Raw genomic sequence first — 26,510 nt, forward strand, 5'->3', positions numbered from 1 at the left:
AGTTGGGAACCGATGACATGTGTCAGCCAGACAACCCAATCCCGTTTGTCGCCTCTTACGAGAAGCATAGTCGCCTTTTGTGGCAAGTATGGGTTGCTGAAGGCCTATTCTACCCCGGACCTTCATGGGTCGTCAGCAATATCAAAATTGCTAATGTTTCAAACAGACTAATCATGGCAAACAGTAACGATTCATTCGTTCCGTCCAATGTTATGACAGATATTTTCCATCCAAACCTGGGCCCTTATCTGGAAATGTTCGTAGCTCTAAGAATTCTCAACCTTGAATGTAGCTAATGTGTTAAGAATGGATGAAGAAGTTCTGTAAGAAGCTGTCTGTAAACAATCTGGACCAGTCAATCCAGTGATCAACAGTGTGAGCATCGATCTACGCAACTGGGATGCAATGGCATGAGTCAACCCAGTCTGCAAGCCTGACCACCCAATTCCGTTGGTCACCTCTTACAAAAGCATGGGTTACTAGAGATCAATTCTAACATGGATCTTCATGGGTTAAAGCTATTAGCATAATTCAGACTTTTCAACTTTTAGAGTCTGACTGATGTCACATTGATATCAAAAGACACACAAACCAAGATTTTCCGTAACACCACCAGATTCTAATGTCAGTCACGATGAAGGTACAGTTAGGACACTATTGTAATTAATTTGCATATGCAAGAAAATGTCCTGGTTAAATAGTATTGCAATTTATCTATGCAAGAAGTGTTTTTATGGTGTGCCTAAACTTGCTATTATTTATCACTTTATAAGCTGTTCTTAGATTTCACCGTTTTGTGGCATATGTTAAAGAATTTCAAAACAAAATTCAATCTAAAACTTTGAGTTTGAAATAATATTCTTTTCAACTTTCTCAAAATTAAGGTTAGACATATAACAGCAATTAACGTCAATTTAGTCAAATTAATGCGTCAAAACAGGGCTCCTGATAAGTTATCAACATAACAGTACTGACAAACAATAAGAGTCCATTTAGAGTACTGCATGGATTTTATCAGAGTATCAGTAATCCTGTGTTTTCTTTCATGTATGCACCCCAACATTTCTACTCTTGTGTAAACAGGTCAATAAACAATAAGAACATTTTTTCAGAAAAATAAATATGTAACTGATTCTAAGACCCTACACCATTGCTGTGGTGCATATCTGCCAAGTTTTCAAAATCATTTACAACCATATCAAGCATATTTTTTATTCGTACATACGCCAATATGGTCCATAACTGGAGCTCTGTTTCATAACAAGTATGGATAAAACTGAACATACACTATTTGTAAAAGTACTTTTAGGAAGTTTCAAGCATAATCACGGTCAATTATGGCGCAACTTATCAACCTGATTGACTGACCTAATCCATTATTGACAGCAGTAATCAGCAGAGGTCCACCAGTCAGCTGACTGACTCAAAGATTTACTAAGTTTCCCTGAGGGGAATCCATTTAAAACTGGCCACATTAAGATGACGCTGTAAGTCAAAATAATCCCATTTAAATCTCCACGCAGAACTACCTAGATAAATGGCCAATCAATTTTGAATAATTGCATTTATGACTGGTAGTCAGACTTGTCAATCTCCATCAGGTGACAACTGGGTGTGGTATTTATACTATTTGAAACAGATTAGGGTCCACCCACTTCTTTTACATTTTATCTGTCATGACATGTCCCTTAACTTATTTTGAGTGGTATATTTAATAAAGTTAGTGATATATAAAATCAACCGAATAATGGGTATGGATATATGCTTGAGTGAATATTGTTTTATGCCTCTTTTAACACTACCACAACACAAAGAACAAGGACTTTCCTTGAAAGGAAGAAAAATTGTTGATCAGAAACATCCAGCGACCCTGAAAACACATCGACCACATGCCATTAACCCATCCAAGCAGAATATTTAATGGCAGGACCTTGAACAACCGGATCTGTCGATGATTCTGATTGGTAGTCTGGAGAATGAGACCATACGAGATGGTATACAATATCAGGGATCAAGGTGGAAAAAAGTTTACATTCTTAGAATCAAGATACCAGATTAGTACCCAATTTACATATACATAATACTGTAATAGTGTCAGGATCTTGAAATTTAAAAGCAAATATATTTATTAATCTTAAACATTCTGAAGAGTGACCAAAAATTTGATAATTTTTTAAAACATACCTGCTGCTCACTTTCATGACCAGCCCTTCAACGACACTATTCCCTTAATTACAACACATAAATATCAGCTTAGTAAAGGCAACTGTTTAGATTCAACAAACCATACTGAATTGAGGTGAGTGGTGTATTGACATTAGGTACAAATATGTCTGAACAAGGAGCACTGTGGGATGTTTGCTGTGGAAGTAAGGGGCAATTACTGGACACCATAAGCGGTGATGCCCTTGACACTATGACAGCCACTGAGTGATGTATCTAGTAAGATGTATCTAGTGTCTAGTAATAATGTCCAGTGCCTGTCTTACATCGCAACTAACACTCTAAGGTCATCGTAACTTGAATACTTTAAAATAATGAGTGTAATGTCTTTCAGTGAGTGTAGTTTTCCAGCTTTGCAATTTGTGTCTTTAGAATGACGAATGACCACTACCCCACAGGTAGTGATATTCAGCTTGGTAATTCCCATATGTTAAAATAAACTTACAAATAATCGTAACTTCCATATGTTGACCTGGACTTAATTACAAAGGATCATAACTCCCATATGATAACCTAAACTTATGAATGATGATAACTAACAACTCCCATATGTTAAACTAAACTTACGAATGATCGCAACTTGCACATGTTAACATAAACTTACAAATGATCGTAACTCCCATATGCCAACATAAACTTACAAATGATCGTAACTCCCATATGTCAACATAAACTTACAAATGATCGTAACTCCCATATGCCAACATAAACTTACAAATGATCATAACTCCCATATGCCAACATAAACTTATCACTGATCATTACTTCCCTAAGTTAACATATTAAAACTTATGAATGATTGTAATTCCCATATGTTAGCATAAAACACAAATGATAAGATAAGATAAGATAAGATAAGATAAGATAAGATAAGATAAGATAAGATAAGATAAGATATTTATTGCATGACGTTCCATTAAGGATCAGTGGCAATATTTTATACACTACAAATATAAACATAAAGATACAATGTTATAATGATCGTAACTCTTATATGTTCACATAAACATACAACAGACAATTAGCAAGAAGATCATTCTGAGATACCCACTGTGGCACTAGTCCAACCGGATAGTTACAAATCTAAGCTGCTTGGAATATTCATTTATAAGATATAGCATGTCCTGATTGCCATCATAGGTTGCTATCAATTCTGCACACACATTAACTGCAGGATCCAGGATTTGACTGAAGGAAGGGCAGGGTTCATGTCTCCAGCACTGGCATTTACCAACATCTAAACAGGAAATTTTACTTGGCATGTTACTTTGAATAGCTGCAGGTCACTTAGTCCGGAATGCCTGGGATATTCGGGACAGGTTGCCCTTCTTTCTATATTGTCAACCAAGTCAGCGATCCTGACCACCCAATTCTGTTAGTCACCTCTTACGACAAGCATAGTCGCCTTTTATGGCAAGCATAGTTTGATGGAGGCCTATTCTACCCCGGACCTTCAAGGGTACCAGTCAGAAATAAATGCCTTGTTGGCAAATAATGTAGAATATTTCACCATCATTTAAGCACCTGGTGACCATACCAAGGTGTGGAATACATCTGTCTTGTGTCCATCCTATCCTGATCGGAATGCTGGCACATTAAACCTAAGGAATGGGAGTGTCTGACTGCTACTGAACTATTGTTGACTGTATGACCTGCACCTGACCACAGCCCCTTGGGAGATATACAGCTTATCAACCATTGTCATATCACTGTGTGGCTCATTTGCAGATCTTTATGGCTTAGTAAACACAATGTTCCTCAACTGGATGTATTGATGACTTCTACATGGGGGAGAGAAATGTGTTAGCAAGATTAGAAGGTTTTCACAATGATTGTGGGAGTGCTGGTGACTTTGCAGGTTTAAAGAAATTAATGTGACATGATGCTTTGAAACCACTTTTCATAATTCCCGATTAAGCTCAAAGGATTTGTTGTCTAGCTCCTTCACAATGTGCCAGGACTTTAATGAGAAGATGTTAAGGCAAAAGAAACCCAATGTATCAGGAAATGAAATGAAATAATTCAGTTTCCATCCACAAAGTCTCCATTTTAAACTTCATTATAAAAAATTTAAGTTTGAAATAAACATCCTCTGAGGAAACCCTTTTTATTTCTTTGAAAACTTTGCTGAAAGTAAGAAAGGCTAGGAATAAAACAAAATACACAAATTTAACCATGAGATTTGAACCACACTGACCTGGAACCATATGGTAAAGACAGGGACGCAAGTAACCACTCTAACATCTCGCCCTTAATTTCTTCATATAATTACTCTTTAAAACAGAACATAGGGCACTGACATATGGTTGTATTGCACATGTAACCCATAAGCTAGGATGGTGTTGAGTAGCTTATTGGTTCAAGTGTACACCTGCAACACCAAAGAGTGAGTGAGTTGGGTTTTACACCATTTTTAGCAAAATTCCAGCAAGATCATGGTGGGGGGACACCAGAAATGGGCTTCACCCATTGTACCCATGTGGGGAATCGAACACGGGTCTTTGGTGTGACAAGTGTAAACTTTAACTACTAGGCTATCCCACAGCCCCCTAAAACCGAGAACCGAGTTTGAATCCCATTATGGGTAAAATATGTTAAGGCTGGTATTGTATTGCCTGCAAATACTGCTGGCGAAGGTTGCTTAGAACATTAATTTGAGTGGTTTATTCTGCACTGGATACACAACTGACACCCTTCTTAAATACAATATATACCACAAACACAACTTGAAACTATACATACACCCTAAAAAAACTGTTTGGACACATTAGCACCAAGTGAATTACATAAAAAGTTGATTTGAAAGGAAAAGAATTGCTTCTTTAGCACTCACTCGCCCAACATCAACAGAGATCAGCCGTTGCGACAGTTGTCTAAGCACATGAGTACATGGTCAATATTTGGGGAGTGTGACTGGGGAGAGATGCTGTTTAGCGGGCTGGAGTCTAAACTTAATATGTAAAGTGAACCTTTTGTGATGTGAATATATGCTGACAGCCAGTTATATATATGCTATGAAGGTGCAACAAGGAGTTGACAAGTGTGACAAATAATTGAACCTGTGTCACAATATATTGGGTGTGACAAGTGACTGATCCTGTGTCATATTGTTCCAGGTGTGACAAGTGACTGATCCTGTGTCACATTGTACTGAGTGTGACAAGTGACTGATCCTGTGTCACACTGCACTAGGTGTGAGAAGTCACTGATCCTGTGTCACACTGTATTGGGAGTGACATGTGACTGATCCTGTATCATGCTGTACTTGTGTGACAGGTGACTGATCCTGTGTCACACTGTACCATGTATGAAAGTGACTGATCCTGTGTCATGTACAGATGTGACAAGTCACTGATCCTGTGTCCCATTGTTCAAGGAGTGACAAGTCAGTAATCATATGTCACATTCTACAAGGTGTACCACATGACTGATCCATTGTCACACTTTGTTTCTCATTGTTTCTCAGCCCCTTGGTATTTGAAACTGGACATGACAGTAACTTATACCTGATATGGTTGCATAGCCCCATGCGAACAACCTGTAACATTGTCAAGCATTGATGACACAAACTGCTGAGGTTGGTTTGCTACTAAACACAGGTTGGAAATGGTTTGGTTGGGTGTGATCTGTTATTTTTTTGGGCCCATTCCAAGTAGACTGATCTCCTGTCTTCCATTACCAAGTCCTGAACTAACAATTTACATACTAGCATAATACCCTACCTAAAACATGCAGGACTTCAATCTGTCTATTTGGTTTTGAAAACCTGATATGAAAATTATAGTTTGTTGACAGTAAGCATGGTAAGCAGGGGGTCTATTAGAAATGATTTCTTCATGTCCTAGACATTCTTGTGTTCTTTGCTTCAACTGAATTTTAAGCCTAAACCCCTCACAGGTCTTCAAACGTTTCTGCTTGTCACGTCAGGATGGGCAATTACACATTTTTTAAACCTGAATTTTACAATAACACTGTAACATAGGAGGTACGAATGTTACATGTAAAGCTACAAGATCTTAGGCCAACAAGGGCTTTGTGAAATGGGCCCCTGATTAATTTTCGAAATATATACCGGTACATCTGTGTATTTAGAAAACACTATGTGATCCATTAATTCAAACATATTAGATTAATATATTCTGCAAGCTGAAATTGTTATATATCAAAGCAACAATAATTGACCACCATATAACTCCAATACACATAAAACTGGAGAAAGAAAAATATTTATGTAGATTTTTTTATGGAATTGTTTGCCTAGTTTTTACTGAAAAACACATCCACAAAAATAATGTTCCTTAGCCTTTTTGTTCAGTATAAGAAACTTGTAGTAAGTGAGCAACTTTTATGCCACTTTTAGCAATATTCCAGCAATATCACGGCAGGGGACATACGAAATGAGCTTCACACATTGAACCAATGTTGAGCATTGAACCTCAGAGTTATGAGCAAACGCTTTAACCACAAGGCTATCCCTTCAGTCCATAAGAACCTTATAAGGTAAGAAAACAGTCACTAGGTTAGGCTGTGCAGGGTAAATATTCAGGTGATGCTAGATGTCCCATTCTGTTTGATGTACACAGTCAACACATGCTACTGCTGTTCTTGTAGCTGCAGCAAAACCATGAGTGGAAGGATGTGCTGTGAGATGTACTTGTATGTCATGTCACGCCTGCCTTCAGGGGAATGGATGGAAATGGTAGGGTAACCTTTACAAAGGACTTACTGAGTAGGCATGGCGTAAGCATGTTGAAGAAGGTTGGTCTGCAATGGGGATTCCTCTGTAGTCAGGCAGTCCCTGCTCTTTAACTATCTCTGATAATATCTGTCTGGACAAGATACAGTGAGTAACTGGGCCTAAGTGGTAATTTTGGACAAACAAACATGGTATAAACTGTCTACTTAAGATTGAGTGAGAACAAATGAGAGAGAGGGCTAGTGTCAAAACTATTCCAGCTATATAATGGTGAGTAATAAACAGGGCATTGTAGTCAGCATCAGTCAAAGTGAATCAATGGAAGGACAGAGTAAATGGTGAAATTAAATGTCCGAGTGTAAATGGAGTTAACAAAACTAGAGCAATATCACAGGGATGGCTACAGAAATGGATTTCACACATTGAATACAGGAAATAGACACCTAGACTTTCAAACCTCTCTTTACGCTAAGATTGATAAATTGATGTTAATGTACTGGACTTGCCACTATAACGCTAATGGAGCTTCGGAAATCTAGACCCAGGTCCTCAGTATGATGAGCGAATACTTCTACCACTAGGCTGCCCCACTGCTCCATGAGTGAGTGAGTGAGTGAGTGAGTGTGTGCAGTGAGTGAGTCAGTCAGTCAGTCAGTGAATGCAGTCAGTGAGACTGCAGTAAGCTGCAGCCTTCTGTATTATGACTGTATCACCCTGAAAAGTATCCATGTAATCTGAAAACAGGGTACCTGTTTGCGACTCTGCATTACATAAGTGTATTGGGGAACGCATATAACTACAGCTCATACTAATGCTACTGTGTACAGGTAATAGTCCTGTTAATACAAGCAGTGACATTGAACAAACTATGAATTGTCTGGCTTCAATTATATCACATCTCTATTTCAGAAACCTCCCACAATGCATCTGAAGCGTCATCTGTTGACTCTGGCTGTAGTTGTGATTGTGTACTCCCATTACAGCAGTGCAGGTAAGACTTCACCATAGGCTAACATCTAGTCTCAGAAAAGAAACATCTTATTAACTCATTTTCATAAAATATAATAAAAGTGTGACTTTTTTCATTTCTTAAATGGTGGCAATCTGGACTTGACATAGTATAGATATGCAGAGTGAGTGAGTGAGTGAGTGAGTGAGTGAAGTTTAGTTTTACACTGCAGTCTGTAAATAATTGAGTCTAGACCAGACAATCCAGTGATCAAGAGCATGAACATCGATCGTCAGTTGGGAAACGATAATATGTGCCAACCAAGTCAGTGAGCCCGACTACCCAATCCTGTTAGTCGCCTCTTACAACAAACTGAGTCGCCTTTTACAGCAAGCATAGGTTGCTGAAGACGTATCTTACCCCAGACCTTCACAGGTCATAGACATGCATAGACTGCAGTGAGTACATCAGTTTGTGAATACATCAGAGTGGACAATGTAACATTAACTTATGACTATCTTAGTGCTAAGACAGCTTCGAAAATCTAGGCCCTGTATTACAAGATTTAAAGTTTGAGCATGGCCATGCGAATTACTGGTGATGTGATTAATTAAAATAATTAAAGATTGGTTGCAGCGACCAGACGACCATGCAGTTGATCACATTTTCTAATAATCAATCATAGATGATTTTGGAACTACTGTATGTTATGCAACTTATGACGAAATGTATCACATAGTTCTCATGGCTTTAAAACATGCGGGTAGGTATACCAGTGGTTAAAGCGTTAGTTTAATGCCTCACTCAGCTATATGGCCACGATCTGCAAATGTCATGACCAGACAATAGAGTGATCAACATCATGAACATTGAGCAATAAAGATACATGACACGTCTCAACCATGTGAGCAAGCCTGACACTTATCCTGTTACTCGTCTCTTACAAGCATGGGTTACTTAAGATGAATTCTAACCAGTATTTGGGACGTTTAAGGCTTCACACTCCATGCATAGAAAGCACCCACACTGTGAGCCGTGTAACACACAGGGAGGAGTAGAGGAGGGGAGCACTTGGATTAGCTGGAGGACATAGCTGAAAATGGGGAGCACAGAGTTGAAAGTGGGTGTCCCACACATAAATGGGCGTCGCCTCACATGTCACGACCTGTAAGCCTTTCACATGGGCAACTCCCTAAAAGTAACGTCAATAATTGCTGGGATTTCATTCATACCCTTATCTGTAGATTAAGCTGTCATTCACCGTCCTCATCACCATGGAAGATTCTCCTTCATTTAATCTCATAACTTTATTGAATTTTAAAGACATATTGTCACAATACAAAAGCATTCCGTTTGCAGTGTACAAAGTGAAACACCATTTTGGTTCCACCAAAGGGGAGTGTTAAAGGGGCATGAACGCACCTGTATATTAATAATTGACAATGAACAGGTATTTATGAAAAGTACGTAATGTGCAAAACTAAAAAAAAATCACCAACAGTGCAGTTTAAGTTATATATAGTTGCAGTTGTAATCTGTAAGCAATGGGGGATAAACCTGTATTTAACCAATTAACGCATGGTTAATCATTTTCAAATACTGCACACACCTTGAACTTTAGGCACTGGGTTAAAGGGACCATAAAGATAATAAATACAGATTTGTTCAGCCGCAAACTTTAGGAAAACCCATTCATGAGTTGGGATGTATACAACTTCCTCCTCCATGTATTCAGTAGGGAGATACAAGGGTATTCTACACCTGTCAGTGAGAGAGAGACATGCACTTGCATTCAACAGTGTAAATCCCTTTAACATAATCTCCTTGCATGTCGGAATGAAAGGAATTTGTGTGGGTGATAAGTGATTATATGACTTTTTCTCCTTGCATTTAAACTGGATTAGCTGTAACATGGAGGAGTATTTTTAATTTTAAAATGTTGTAAAGCCATTCCACACTGGCTCAACACTTTCATTACAAAGTCATATGAAGATTTTTATTTCATTTTTTTTAAACAAGGTTGTTCATTTTTTATAGGGGACAGTTGGCTAGCTTAGTGGTTAAAGCATTTGCTCTTCGCACTAAAGACCCAGGGTTCGATTCCCCACATGGGTACAATGTGTAAAGTGCATTTCTGGTGTCCCCTGCTGTGATATTGATATTGCTAAAAGTGGCATAAAACAAAACTCACTCACACATTTTTGAGAATATAGACTATATCCACCTACGCACAAATGATAACCATCTGTTTTGGATAAACATCAGGAAAGAAAAGATCTAGGTTAGAATTGCCCATCAGCAACCCATGCTAACAGAGATACTGAATTGGGCGGTGAGGCACACTGACATGGTTGACACATGTCATTGTATCCTTATTGTATAGATCGATGCTCATACTGTCGATCACTGGATCATCTAGTCTAGATTTGATTACTTACAGACTGCCACGATATAGTTGGAATATTGCCAAATGTGGCGTTCAACAACAAACAAAACAAAGAAATCGGTCTCATTCTCCACATCTGATGTATCATCGCCTGAAGCTTGTTGAGGATTATAATTTCATACTCCATCATGAATATTCATAAGCCTCTATACACAGGTGTTGAGGAAACATCTATACACAAAATGTTCTCAGATTTGGGAAAAGATCACTTATTGACACAAAGAAATGTGATCACAATGGGGAACTAAATGTGAATGTCTTATACAGATAATGGTATTCAAACATCACAATGGGGAACTAAATCTGAATGTATGAAAGGGATGTTGAAATGTGCTTCAGGCGAGAAACAGATCATGAATCTCCAGGAGATTTTAAGGAAGTCATAAACTATCTATACCCCCCCTCCTCAAAGGAGCTCCTTGTATTAATATGACTCAAATATGAATCTATTTTTCCATAAATAGCCGGAAAAGAAATCTCATCACCTTGCAAGCATTTATTATGAACTGTATTTTTTGGGTCAAGATAAATATTCCCCATTCAGTATTTCCACCGTATCTGAGGGGGGTCACCAGCCTACATTTTGAACCCAAACCCATTGAACCCATCCTTAATGGTAGACACCCAACTTGAACAACTCAGTACCTGATATCTCATCCATCCCAACCAAAACCTGGCCCCTTACCTGTCTTGAAACCATTACAATATCACATAGCAAGATGGGTCATACTGACTTTTCAAGCTTGGATGAACAATTGTCAGTAAAAATTATATCCTTTTCCCTACTTGACATTCACATCCCTTCCTTCTGACTGAGAATATAATATTGTGTGTCATTTAAATCTTTCCTGACTTTCAAAACAAAATTTTACCTGTCAATCTGAAAAAAACACATTTGCTGTTTGTTTGTTTGTTGTCTGATACTGCAGGTATTGTCCAGTGAAATGATTCCTTGGACCAGACAAACAACTGAGGATTGAACACAATGAAACCTCATGTAGAGTTTGACCACCACATCAAGTTTGTCGCATCTAACACATCAAGTTTGATGCATCTAACAAACACAGGCTTCTGGGTCCAAATCCACAAAGTATTCATAATGTTACAATCTGTTGTAACTCTACGTTGTCACATTGGCTTATGAATGTTGTAACTCTGCATATGCTTTCTGGATCGGGGCCCAGGCTTGTACAAAGCAACCATGGCACTTTGTTCATGTACAGGTTTGTGAATTGCGACCATCTTAGTGCAAAGATTGCTTCGTAAGATGTCACCCATAACCTGTTCAAATGGACACCCTCCAGCTCGAGACGCTCATGCAGTACTGTGTTTAGGTACAAGACCATCTAAGTGCAAAGACTGCTCTGCACAAGTCACCCACGACCTATTCACCTGGACAGCCCCCAGGTCAGGATGTTCATATTGGATAAGAAAGCTGTTATTTCTCTTCCAGAAAACCCCTGTTGTTCCTTCCCTTGTCAAAATGGAGGCATCTGTCTGACCACCGGTCACACCTCCTACACTTGCGACTGCAGTGGACTTGAATACTATGGAGACTACTGTGAACATCGTAAGTACATGAGATGTGTCATAAACAAGAGTCAATTTCAGAGGAAGGCCAAAGAAATGCTGGTTGTAGATATCTGATATTTTGGAAATATCGAAGGGGTAAAAATCATCAAACAACCAGCAGATCCTATCATGACCAAGGGACTCAACCAAACAGCATAGTGGAGTAATTAGACAAAGGCTTATGTTGCCTTGCATGGTCAACAAACGAACAATAGGGAAACACAAAATTTGTTGAGATAAGTATGGTTTAATACTGCTTTTAGCAACATTCCAGCAATATCACAACAGGAAACACTAGAAACACGTTTCACACATTGTACCCAAATGTGAATCAAACCTGGGTCTTTGATGTGATGAGCAAATGCTCAAACCACCAGGCTATCACAACATCTTCATATGACTGAAGTTAATCTGTCATGTCATGACATGATACGACTGGAATCGTCTCAATAAAATCTGTTGTTCAAAGGTTTCAAGTGTCATACATAGCCAAACCATTTTCTAACTTTGCATTTCAAAAAGAGCTCTTCCTGTTCTATTTTCCACTTAAATTGAAATATATAAAGACTGACATTATGTCCCCAAAATACCAGTATGCTTGCTGACACGACATTTAAACATGTAATGACAGCTTGTGATTGAAGGCAAGGATCATCACACTGTCACTGCCTTTCATCCATCAGAGACAATTTCACAACTGCCATGACACGTCTGACATTCATACTGGACTGAACATGCTGCACCAGATCATACACTGGAGCTGTTTGATAATGGAACGTAATAAATATGCAAAGCTCTAAATTTATATCACATGGTGGGAGACACTCTTCACTGCTTCTGTAAAATAACACTGTTACTACTAAAAGAGGGTTTCTCACAAGTCCACAATTTATGGTTGCCAATGCCCAGTGAAGAGTCTGTCTGTATGCAGATTTTTTCCCCCTTTCACTTGAGGCTCTTAATATGTTGCCCAATCCAGTGACATGCCATCATGGCGTTACATTTAGTAATAATGATGCTAATAAATTACATGACATGACATGCCATCCAATCACATGACATGCCATCCAATCACACTACATGCCATCCAGTCACACGACATGCCATCCAATCACACAACATGCCATCCAATCACACGACATGCCATCCAATCACACGATGTAATATCCAATCACATGACATGACATCCACAGACATAATATCCAATCACACGACATGACAATGACATGATATCCAACCACATGATATCCATCCAACCACTTGACATGCCATCTAGTCAAAGATCATGACATTAACTCACATGAGAGACCATCAGATGTCATCCAATCAGACATAAGTATCTACTATTCTCCTTACAGCAACATTCTGGAAGAGGGTGAAGTTGATGTTGAAGCCAGATCCCGAACAACTCCACCACATCCTCGTCAACTACAAATGGCTTTGGAGCATAATCAACAATGTGTCATTTCTGAAAAACGCTGCCATGAAGCGAGTTTACACAAGTAGGTCAAACAATCATTGTTGTTTTGTAAAGTGATGAGTAATTCTACATTTGAAACTTCCCACCTGTACATTAATCAATCTGGGAACAAACAAAAAAGTTGTCTGAGGCTGATCAGAATAACGTCACATAATCAGCCAGTCGAGGAGACCCATGAGGATCTAGGTTACAACTAATCTTCACCAACCCAAGATTGTCACCTATTTGGTGATAACACTCAGAAACTGGGATGATGATTATTATCATAGTCCAACCTTTTTAGACTATACTACGATACTCATGATGTCAATCACTGGATCATCTTGTCCAGATGCAATAATGTACAGACTGCTGTCTATGGCTGAATGTGACATGAAATAGACACAGCAGAGGGTGTGCCCCTGCATTTGACTTACTTGTATCTGATTTATACCACAGTCCCCTGTCATGCAGAGTGAATGAAGTTTTTATGCTGCTTTCAGCAATATTTGAACAATGTCATGGTAGGGAGACTCCAGAAATGGGCTTCACATATTGTACCCATAATGGGAATCAAACCCCGGTGACGAGTGAATGTTTTAACCACTGGCCTACCCTAAAGCTCCTCTTGTCATGTAGAGGATACTTTAGGACTGAACCAGGTGTATAACAATGTCACCTCTATAGTGAGGGAGTGAGGGAGTTCAGTTTTACACCGTACTCAGCAATATTCCAGCTATATGGCGGTGGTCTGTAAATAATCAAGTCTGGAGCAGACAATCCAGTGAGGAACAACATGAGCATCGGGCTGCGCAACCGGGAACTGACGACCAAGTCAGCAATACCTGACCACCCGATCCTATTAGTTGCCTCTTACGAGAAGCATAGTCGGCTTGTAGGCTAAGCATGGGTTGCTGAAGGCCTATTCTACCCTGGACCTTCACGGGTCTCATCTCTATACGGTATTCCAGAATAAAGTTAATAAATCTTCTTATAAACACATAAACATGGCATGATCATTTCAGTGCGTTCCCATATGGTCGACAGTCCCCCAGTGTTTGAATCTGACCACGAGTACGCAACGTTCGATGCTGTTGCAAACTACTCCTATTACACACGGACACTACCCCCTGTGCCACGGGAATGCCCGACTCCCATGGGGGTGAAAGGTAAGAGATTGTCACAACACTATGAGATGAGGGAGTTTGTTGCATGACAAAGTCTGATTTCTTGTATTTGTGTGGTGACTGGGTGAAGGTAGTTGGAGCAAGCAAACCTCTGGAGTGAGTGAGTGAGTGAGTGAGTGAGTGAGTGAGTGAGTGAGTGAGTGAGTGAGTGAGTGAGTGAGTGAGTGAGTGAGTGAGTGAGTGTAATTGCGAAATTCCAACAGTAATTCTGTGGACAACAGAATTGGACTTCACCGTGACCTACACCATCATGGGAAGCAAACCTAGGTCTTCAGAGCAGTTTAACAGTTTAACACCTTAACCACCAGCAGCCAAACAAAACAAACAAACAAACATCATCCATGTCATTGTTTACAAGCAATACTCTATCCCCATAACAACAGTACAACAAGAGTCTTCACACATGCTGGACTCAATCTGGGTCTTAAGTGAGACAACAAACGCTAAACCATTAACCTTCACTGTTGCATCTCTGTAACAAGACACATACAAGTCGGACAGGCATACAAATATCACGAGATGTGTTGGCATAGCCCAGTCATACTACCGGGAAACTGGGAGTGTTGCTGTGGAATCTCAAACAAGATCCACGGCTTTGTTTAGACATGCTCTAAGGCCAATATTTGGTCCAAAATAGGAAGAAAATGTCAGTAAAACATCCAAATTTGGATCTGAATGTTTTCTCATTCATATTACCAGAAGCGCAATTAAAGCTAGGAGAATGTACACCCGAGTTGCATTCTGACCAAGAAAAAGGCTTTAAAATTTAAGAAAATTCAAGAATATAATATCTTTAAAAAATCTTGTGGCTTTTAACTACTGTGCAACAAAAATGTAAAAAAATTCTTTAGAGAATTTATTTCTTGTTTTAGCATCCAAGGTCAGTATGAGAAGATTCAAGATATAACATCTTAAGAAAAGAATCTTGCTGTCTTTAACTTCCAGAATCCCTTCTTTTTTATTTTTGAAGAAGTTATTTCTCATATTATCTTCACAGGGCACATACGTGGGAGTCCTGTGTACGTATATCATATACTATTGTATATCAGATCTCCATGGCATAAAATGCCATTGTAATATGTGCTTGATGTTCCTGTCATTGACTTTTCATAAATGGCTGATAAATGGGAAAAGCCTGCAACACTACAACCAGACAAGAATATGTGTCATTTAAGGCTTCAGTTGGGAAATACAGTGTGAGATTTCAACCATTAAACATTGTGTAGGTGACTTCAATAGATGGTGGTTGTGCTAACCAGGGGATTCCCAGTCACAGAACTAAGCATAAACCCTTGCTTCACACCCAGTCACACATTTATTCACACAGTGCATGGAGAATTGGCTACTGAGGCAGAAAATTGCCAGCTCACGGCCCATGGTGTTGTTTTCTTGTTCATGTTGATAATGTATGAGAAAAATGGCTGACAGAGAAGCCTGCAGGCTTTTGTACGGGATCACAGTAGTTTTCTTTTCAAGTAAATATGTACACACATTTGATACATTCTTTCATACATATCACATATTTTGTGGGTTTTGGTATGACATCCTGGTTAATAATGACACTGCAAAATTGTGTTCATTCTTTCGATGGTTGAATGGATCCTACATCTTTGTAAAATGAAAGCTGTCATGACAGATCCTTATGTAACTATCATACACATGGAGTCTCAGAGAAAAGTCAAGATGTTTTGATATATAATAAGTGAGTGAGTTTGGTTTCACATTGCTCTCAGCAATAATCATGGTGGGGGTCACCCCTCAGGACCCCACACCACTGATCTAAAAGTAGTCTATAATTACATGACTCACTGTAACAATCTTGTCTCCAGGAAAGAAGACCTTGCCCGATGTCGACTACATGATAAAGAAGTTCTTCACACGAACCAAGTTTCTACCGGAGCCCATGGGCAGCAATGTCCTTTTCTCCTTCTTTGCTCAGCATTTCACCCACCAGTTCTTCAAGACAGACCTCAAGATGGGGCCAGGCTTTACATGGGGTGGCCATGGGGTGAGTGTCCTGCCTGAATGGGCTGGAAAAATATACATCAATATGTGATTGATTATCAACATAGATCATAGTGATCATTAATCGATTGATTATCGATAAATACTACTGAAGTAACTGACCCAAAATTAGAAAGAAATCCACATATTTCATTTGATGTTTGTGTGATGACATATTTAGGGTTGGATTACGAACTAACCACCATGCTGAACATACTTTCAAATTAGCCCATGAATAAAAGTGTAACCTTGTGTATTGTAAGAGTAAATTAAAATATTGTTTCATTGAAATATTTCAAGCAGGATGTTATTGATAATCATGAAGAATTCTTCCCATCAACGATATTTCTGATTGTCGATCTGTTTAGCGAGTTAGTCATGTCATGGCTCTGTGATCATCATAATACCATAGTCACAGCAATAAAATGCCGTATAAAATTTTTTAACAAACAACAGTTTTTTAAGTACCAAACACAGTCATGTCTCTCAACTGCAGTCAGGAAAATACCATAGTCATCTTAACAATTTTGAATGGGTATATTCTTGTTTATAAACAGACAAAAAATCAGTGGGGTTCTAAAATAACAATTTCAAATGATTTGGGAACAAAATTCATTTCAACTGTTGACGTAATTCCTAGGCTATACAAATGCAAGATCAAAATGAATAAATAGAGATCACATCACAAAGTCAGTACAACTTGGCGGACAGCGGACGTCAATAAACTAGACATATGGAGCTTTTTCAGTCATGGCATTCCCTCGATGACAAAGCTTTCTGAGTGTACTAACTGATTTTATCACTTAATCCAAGCACTACCTACTTATACACAAACACTCTAAACACTTTCAGACATACTGGGATCTTGTTTTCTGCTACGCCACATGTTTTTATCTACTGATATATTACGGGGTTTGTTTTGAGAGGATAAAATCCTTACGTGGGGTAAAGGATGCACACAAAAAATTTCCTTTGTTCTTCAAACATTTTTTTCAATATGTTCTGCTTGTAGGTCTATAATCTATGACTATTGTGTGACAACAAACATGAGTTACTTTCCCTTTCCAAACTTATAAAGGTTCATTTTACCTGTAAAAAATTCTAAAAATGTTGTCTAATTCTGAGTAAAAGTTACTGTCACTTCATATACAACTGTGAAATGATCGGATGTGGGATGACGGGTCTGGGGAGTATTTTATGAGTGCTTCAGTGGATCTCTGTCATCACTATGTACAGAAACATCCACGTGTTCTACAATTTCTTTGTTTTCTTTGACAGGTGGATGTCTCGCATGTCTATGGGAAAGATAAAGCCACTGAAAATTCACTGAGAAGTTTTAAAGATGGAAAAATGAAATCACAGGTAAGTTATAAATTAATTACGTATTTCGACAATATGAACAGAATTCCACAACAGGCTATCTGGTAAAGGGACTCCAGGATCGGTTTATCATAGTTTGAGGAGGCCATATTTACAGTCTCATCACATATGTAACAAGGTCATACCAGACAAAATTTATTTCTGGTTTTATGGATCGGCCTTTTCCTAAGAATATAAAAACGAAGATTTCCTGCTCAAACCAAAAAATTCTGTTTTTATTGAAACTTGGAATGTAAACTTTCAAGAAAATCATTCTTAAGATTGATTTTTTCCCCCATATACACTTCATAATATAACCAAAGTAAACTACAATAAATATTTAAACGGAGCATTACTTGGACTGGAGACTTTTTACCCCCTCCCCCAGGTTTTCTGAGAATAAAAATCTGTAAAACAAGACATAAAATTGGTCCAGCCTTGCATACACGATGCAATTAAGTTATGTAATAAGATAATGTACACAATTGTGTACACAATCTTTAGAGTAACATAAGATCATTTATACTATGCTATAACACACAAAACAAGTTGGAGTGAGTTGTTTTGCAGCTAGAGCAGAATTCAGTTATATCACAAGGGTATATGGAAAGCTGCATGTATAATGTTATGTACATTATCACATATACAAGAGGTAGCGAAAACTTCATACAAACAAACAAAAACGCGAGTCGAAGCTGTATGACATGAAACCAGCAGAGGTCACAAGTGTTGTGTCTCTTTCGCTGTTCAGTATATTTCCAGTCATAAAACTCTCCAGCTGACCATCGTTATATTCATTTATTCATATAAACACACTGTTGTTGCCAGATGATCAATGGAGAAGAATTTCCCCCCTACCTGAAAGACGCTCCGGTACCCATGACCTACCCTCCCAACACACCAGACCAACTCAAGTTTGCCCTTGGACACCAGTTCTTCGGACTCCTGCCAGGTCTGTTCATGTATGCCACCGTATGGCTACGTGAACACAACCGGGTCTGTGAAGTCTTGAAACAGGAGCATCCTGAGTTTGATGATGAAAGACTTTTCCAGACAGCAAAGTGGATCATTTTAGGTTTGTCAAACGTCTATGGCTTCATTGTATAACACCTGTAAAGATTTCCATTAGACTCGTTCTTTGGAAACATATATCGTAAGTAAGAGGTGATGGGAGCAGAAGCTTGATGTCTTTCTTGACTCATAATATCTCAATTCCATGTATTGATGCTCATGACATCAACCAGCGCCTTACCTAGTTTAGACTTATTTATAGACTATTTTCGCATAGCTGGCATATCGCTGAACATGGTGTTAAACAATTTATTGTATGAATGCCAAAATTATCTTATTTCAGAAGAACTCGATGGGAAAACTGTAAGAGTGAGCAACTGAGGCATTTTTGTCACTATAAGCGAACGCTGTAACCAGTACTCTACTGTCTCTTTCAGAATTAGAGGAATACACAAGAAGTTTTAATTATGAACCAAATCTTCATTGCAGGTGAGACAATTAAGATTGTCATAGAAGACTACGTGCAGCACTTGAGCAACTACAATTTCAAACTGATGTTCAAACCGGAACTGTTGTTTGGAGAGAGTTTCCAGTACCAGAACCGTATTGCAGTTGAATTCAACCATCTGTACCACTGGCATCCCCTCATGCCCTCCGAGTTCAACGTCAGTGGCAGCATTATACCCATGAAAGACTACGTCTACCATTCGGAGCTGGTTGTGAAAAATGGCCTTGCAAACTTCGTGGAGTCAATGACCAGACAGAGAGCTGGAATGGTATGTTTCTGACTGAAGAACTGTGTCAGTGAAAGCATGTGAGCGTTTGAACATGCAAGTGCAGGGACGGAATTCTTTTAAGGGTGCCACGGGATAATTGGGGTTTACCATCATGAAAATATTAGTGCCCATACCTGTAGACAATCCAGATGTGATCAGATGAAAATCAAAGGATTAAAGTTCAGCATGAAACACAATCATGTTTAAAATGTTCACATAAAAGTTTTGAAATTGTAATGTAACACAATACCTATACCTACCAATGGAACTGAACAGAGGAACAGTGCCTAAGGTGACGGCCATAGGGGCCGTGCCATTTTACACTGGCAAAAGTCAAAGCGGTACTTACAAATACATGATCTAGACTACCAGTTATCAGGCTTCAGAGTAAGTCGTGGTGGCTGAGTGGGTTAGATTGCTGACTTTGTGATAAGGAACCAAACCGAGAGCACGAGGTCGATTCCTGGTACCTAAAAAAGAAGAATTTGTACTTTACTGGTCCCAAGTATAAGAGTTGCATTTCACCACTTTCTTGACAGCACAGTGTTTTCGTAACACCTAAAGCACCCATAAATCCATCGGAATATTGTATTCTGGTCAGGATTACTTGAATTAACAGTTATTTACATTTTTTGTTTGTAGATTAGCCGATATAACCATGGACCCATGACACAGCCTGTGTTAAAACAAGCAATTCTCCATGGGAGGACACTTCGCTTCCAGTCCATGAACCAGTACAGGAAGAGATTTGGAATGAAGGCATATACAAGTTTTGAAGAATTGACAGGTATTATTTAAGTACATTTGAAACATTGTGCAGGCCTACCCTCCTGATCTGTTGTGTAACAGTTGGTTGTTTAATGCCACACTCAGAAACACTTCAGCAATATGACAGGCCTGTAAATAAATTTGATCTGAGCCAGACAGCCGAATAATATCATGAAAATATTCCTTCCAAGTCATTAAATTTCTGTTTAGCTCGATGAGAGATCCTTCATAGTTTAGAATACTAAGATACATCAAGGATATCCTTATAAACAGGACACGAACATACAGGATATATTCAAAGTCACAACTTCAGAGGTATTTGAGGATTTTCAACAGTGTTGATTTCAAGGATGAAATGGACTACCAGGATGATAGATTTTACAATTCTGTCTCACTTATGATTTGTTACATGTTTCTAGATCCTTGATGGCATTTTAGAAGATGCTGTTTCACGAGCATAAAGAAAATGCTGGATTTCATCTTCTTTCTATTCTTTGATTCAATGTTTGAGTGAGTGAGTGAGTGAGTGAGTTAAGTTTTATGTGCTCTCAGCTATACACCAGCTATATGGCGTCAGTCTGTAAATAATCCGGTCTGGACCAGACAGTCCAGTGATCAACAGCATGAGCATTGATCAGCGCAACTGACACGAGTCAAACAAGTCAGCGAGCCTAACTGCCCAATCCTGTTAGCTGCCTTTTGCGACAAGCATATTTGCCTTTCATGACAAGCATGGGTTGCTGAAGACCAATTTTACCCCCTACTTTCACGGGTCTTCAAAGTCTGATGCACCAGTTACTGTTCATTAGTTTTACCTGATGATGGGGCCAGAACAGGCCCTGAAACATTGTAGCAAAGAATAAAATGATGAATTCCAAGAAATTCTTTATGCTCTTCACTTAGCCAGTTTTAGGTGCTAGGAACATACATACAAATGATTTCATAATGATAACAAATTCTGCATCACAATAGATGTTTGATCAGCTGATACAGAGTAAGTTATCACTGGTATGGTTGAGGCACCATATTGTCAGAAATCATATTATACACAACTGGGATCAGTGGTGTCATACACTGATATTTAATTGGAACATTTACAAATTGTTAAGTTAAACAAGTCTGTTAGCATTGCATGGCCTCATCCTAAGGTTGTTGAAATGATTTCTATAAGTACAGAAACATCAAACTGCAAAAACAAGTTCTTACAAGTTTGTAACTTTTTCCAGGTGAAAAGAAAATAGCGAAGGAATTAGAAGATCTGTATGGAGATATTGATGCTGTTGAGTTCTACGTTGGACTCCTGTTAGAGAAGAGAAGAGAAAAAGCCTTATTTGGAGGAGCTTTTGTGGAAATTGGAGGCCCATATTCTGTTAAAGGACTAATGTCAAACACGATCTGCAGCCCAAAACATTGGAGGCCATCTACGTTTGGTGGGCAGACAGGGTTTGATATTGTGCAAACAGCCACCCTAGAGAAACTGTTCTGCCAAAACATTAAAGGACCCTGTCCCTACATCTCATTCCGAGTGCCAGATTATGTGGAGGGAGACGTGGACGAGGAGTTGTCGTCATGCCAACATGGATGTCATCAAGAACTGTAGGCCTTGGCTTGCATCCAAATTGTTTTTCAGGGAATTTTGTAATGAAAAGATGAGTGGATGCATGCTATTTGTGTGACAGATGTTTATTACCAATTGATGAGGTATACAGTAAAACATTTATACAAACCTAAAAAGGTCTTTTTTTTAAAAAAAAATAGATATTATTTATTAATTTCAAAGGATTCTGGTGTGAAAGGAGATAGTAATGAATGCTGGGCAGTTAAAACAAGCTAAATTACTTGTATAACAGCTGTCTTGTCAAATAGAAATTACACTGTTTTCCTAAGTGCATATATTACAGTTTCCAGTACATTCCAGCTTTTACTGCCATTTATTCTCCACCTGTGATAGATCATAAGTTGTAGCTAAAGTAGTATCAATTTATAAACATTCTAATAGTTTTTGTTGCTTGTTTGGTAGGAAACTACCTACACAATCTCAACCACACAAGTGACAAATATTTAACCAAAAGTTGTCTTGCCTGAAGCAGCATCAATCTAAATATTTAGCATGAAATTATGTTTAAGGTGTATTTCTGCAAGTGTTCCATGTTTATGCTCACTGTTCTGTCAATGTGTGCTTGTGTCTACAATGTGGTTATTATATTCTGGTTTTACATGGCTGTATTATCTCCCTTTGAAGCCTGTGTGTAAATATGATCATCCATTGTTAAATATTTATTTATCACCATAAACATGCTAAAGGGGCAATGTTCTGTTATACTGTTGTGACTTGTATCACGCAAAATTCAATGGGCATTTAAACATCATAATTTATTAAACCCATTTCGTTGACATCACTAGATTATATTTATTCTACATACACAAACGAGGAAACACATATCCCTCCAAACTGAGCTGAATTCAGCATCAGCAGTTTGAAGCTATTTGCAGCAAGTCCCTCAAAACTACTGATGTGATAAGCAACACAAATATCAAACTTGCATTCCCATTATGTATTAGTGAGTGGATTTTGTTTTGTCATGTCAGCAATGTCACGGCAGCATGTAAATAGTGTTCACGTAGCAAACTGATTTTGCACTAAATTACACATACATCTTCATGGTTTTAAATTGAATTCCCAAGTAAATCAAGTGTACAGTGTGTGAAGTCAGAAGGATGACTCAACTCAAGTTCATATTTATTGTTCCTGCTATAAAATGGCAGTCTGTATATAACTGCGTCTGGACCAGACAATCCTATGACTGACATATACATCAATCAGTATGCTATTAAAAAAGACATCAAGCTTACCCTGAGCCAGTTAGCTGCTCAGGCAACTCCAGTATTCTTTGAGAATAACATATGGGTGCACTTGTACAAAGCGGCCTTAGCGCTAAGCCAGTTGTAAGTCTCTGGGCCTAGATGTTCGAAAACTCTCTGAGCATTATAATGGTCGTAAGTCCCATACATTAACATTAACTTACGAATATCTTAGTGCTAAGAAACCTTGGAAAATCTTGGTCCTGGTAAGATATGAAAGTTATGATCACTCTAGCGCTAAGAGACCTTCAAAAATCCTGATAAGATATGAGAGATATGATGACCTTAGCGCTAAGATAACTTTGTACAATGACACCCAGGGCATATTTGCCAAAGTTTTGACTATTTTAATTGATTGTTGGACCCTTGGTAGAAAATCATGTACAATGCCTGTCATTCAATGTATTTTACACTTCTGGCACTACAGATGCAAACTGTTGTCCAAATGTTAGGAAATCGGTACAGTGGCTGGAGAGATGACAGGCATTGACTGTCATTGTTCGGTACATCTTCAGTTAACATGACCACCTGTTGTAGCATTCGTATTTGTAACTGAACTGTGAATAAAACGTTTGTGATCTACTTCTGTTGCACTAATTTATTTACGTGGACCTCTTGATCATACCCTTCAAGTGCTTTTCAAAGTATTTCAGTTAAATCAGAGCATGACAACTCTTGGGATGGAACCGACTGGCATCGAGACATGAGATTGTCATTTACCATCACTGGATCCTGGTTGCTGAATGGCTGTATGCCAGTCTTGTGGTGGTGTGTGGTCTTGTGTATCGATCCTACCCGTGAAGATATGGGTTGGAAGTGATCTTCAGTAACCCATGCTTGTCATAAGAAGTGACTAACGGTATCGGGAGGTCAAGCTCGCTCTCTTGGTTGACATGTCATCAGTTCCCAATTACACAGATAATTGCTCATGGTGTTGATCACTGGATTGTCTGATCAAGACTCAATACATACAGACCACAACCATGTACAGACTTGTTCACTGAATCCAATCATGGTTTTATATATTGCGAGGGAAGGGAATCGTGGCAGTATATATTGATGTCTTCTCACAACTAATTGTTACAGTTATCAACATTCCAAATTTCTCATGCCATTCATGAAATTACATATTGATATGATACAGAAACCTCGAATAATTGATTCAGTGACTATTTTAGTGGTACTTTTAAAGTAGATTGATCAGGAATGAAACAATGGTGACTTGTGAACTTGAACTTGTTATTATACATTTAGTGGGTCATAGATAAAAGTTTGTTTTTTTTAAAAGGGTTCAGAATTTTTCTTTAATTTTTCCGGCATTCCACATTTTCTTATTTTAAAAACTGTTCCAACAATATCCAATTTCTATAACAGACCCAACATTTACAGACCTAACTGATTGTTCAGTATTTAATAAGGATTTATTTGCACAATGTCAGTAAACAAAACCATAATTCAGCCCATTACCACCTACAGTGATACCAGTGGTACTGGGTAACCATCACAAGGCGTGGTCTTGTCACAGTTTGAAATAATCTCACCTTGAGTCCAACCAAAGTTTTTATCACATGCATTAGAATTTATGTAGGTGTTCATGCGTTCAGGTTCGTTTGCGCCACTGGTCCCTTTCGTTGCTTGTAACTGTTTGGGTGCGTTTTGATGAAGTGGTCGGGTTTCAGAAACACGATGGCATATGGTTGGGTGCGTTTTGATGAAGTGGTCGGGTTTCAGAAACGATATGTCATATCAGTGAGTGAGTTTATTTTTACACCGCATTCATCAATATTCCATATTCATATGGCGAGTCTGGACCAAACGACCCAGGGATCAACAGCATGAGCATCGATCTGCACAATTGGGAACCGCTGACATGTGTCAACCAAGTCAGCGAGCCTGACCACCCGTTCCCTCTTACGACAAGCATAGTTGCCTGAAGGCCTATTCTACACCGGACCTTCACAGGCGATGTAACATAACAAATCAGTATAAGTACACTTAGTCTCATTTTTATTCGTTACAGTCAGTAGTCGGGTGTCAGGACTAATACTGAGACTGAAAGTTACTTAGACTGCATTGAAAATGTTATAACTTGGGACATTTTCTCTAGCATACAGAATCATACTAGTCTAGGAGGATCCTAATACTTCAGAATGTCTTATTTGTCCACATTGATTTGATATTATTACGACGTTGAACGGTTAAGTATTGTTTATGGATGCCAGAACCATGCGCTCGAATACATCATTTCTCCCATTTCACTTAACCAGTTGTCACTTGACTAGAAGTCGAGGTAGTATGTATTTTCATTGAAATTATAATACACCAGCTGTGTTGGAAACGATGCTTGCTTGAAACGTGTACATGGATGCTTGTGCATGTGTGTGCAGGGGGTGCGACCCCAAGTGTATCTGGCCAGAGACCGTATACCGAGGGTCCCTCTGTATATGGTCCCTGATCTGGCCGGCAGTCCGTCTGTTGTTCAGAGCCATATCACCGACGTATGTGTATATGTTTTAGACCAGTGCATATGCCTTTTTTATTTGCTCTAAAACCTCTGTTTTAGCATAGATTCTACCCAGTTACAGTTTCAGTGCTTATAATGTACAAAACTATATGCAAATAATAGCAACAAAGCTGACAGAGAAACAAAGAATCCATCAATGACAACAGCGAACTGCAAACATTTAAGGAAACAGTGCAGCAGTCTATCATCTAACTGCATTGCATTCACAGTTTACTCGTGAAGCTTCGGGTTAGAATTGGTCTTCAGCAACCATGCTAGTTTCCCTGTGAAGATCGAGGTTAGAACTGGTCCTCAGCAACCATGCTAGTTTCCCTGTGAAGATCGATTTTAGAATTGGTCCTCAGCAACCATGCTAGTTTCCCTGTGAAGATCGATTTTAGAATTGGTCCTCAGCAACAATGCTAGTTTCCCTGTGAAGATCGATTTTAGAATTGGTCCTCAGCAACCATGCTAATTTCCCTGTGAAGATCGAGGTTAGAATTGGTCCACAGCAACCATGCTAGTTTCCCTGTGAAGATCGAGGTTAGAATTGGTCTTTAGCAACCATGTTTGTTTCCCAGTGAAGATTCAGGTTAGAATTGGACTTCAGCAACCAATGCTTGTTGTAAGAGGCGACTAACCGGATCAGGCGAACGGGACAATTATTGACAACTGGTAGTTCCCTTGGATAGACA

At 38.7% G+C, this 26,510-nt stretch overlaps 1 protein-coding gene across 3 annotated transcripts in view; it reads left to right on the forward strand.

Moving 5' to 3' along the window:
* The window catches only part of LOC137273457 (prostaglandin G/H synthase 2-like), a 28,081-nt gene extending 4,187 nt beyond the window's left edge, over window positions 1-23,894 (forward strand). For all 3 annotated transcript variants that reach the window (XM_067806155.1, XM_067806154.1, XM_067806156.1), the window contains 10 exons: window positions 7,829-7,910; window positions 11,768-11,884; window positions 13,245-13,388; window positions 14,371-14,514; window positions 16,362-16,540; window positions 17,815-17,898; window positions 18,724-18,970; window positions 19,396-19,682; window positions 20,325-20,469; window positions 21,677-23,894. In XM_067806155.1, coding sequence (XP_067662256.1) covers window positions 7,841-7,910; window positions 11,768-11,884; window positions 13,245-13,388; window positions 14,371-14,514; window positions 16,362-16,540; window positions 17,815-17,898; window positions 18,724-18,970; window positions 19,396-19,682; window positions 20,325-20,469; window positions 21,677-22,050 — 1,791 coding nt within the window. In that variant the 5' untranslated portion in view covers window positions 7,829-7,840 and the 3' untranslated portion in view covers window positions 22,051-23,894. The remainder of the gene's footprint in view (window positions 1-7,828; window positions 7,911-11,767; window positions 11,885-13,244; window positions 13,389-14,370; window positions 14,515-16,361; window positions 16,541-17,814; window positions 17,899-18,723; window positions 18,971-19,395; window positions 19,683-20,324; window positions 20,470-21,676) is intronic.
* The last annotated feature ends 2,616 nt before the right edge of the window (window positions 23,895-26,510 follow it).

Source organism: Haliotis asinina, chromosome 2 (assembly GCF_037392515.1).
Source record: "Haliotis asinina isolate JCU_RB_2024 chromosome 2, JCU_Hal_asi_v2, whole genome shotgun sequence".
Taxonomy (NCBI): domain Eukaryota; kingdom Metazoa; phylum Mollusca; class Gastropoda; order Lepetellida; family Haliotidae; genus Haliotis; species Haliotis asinina.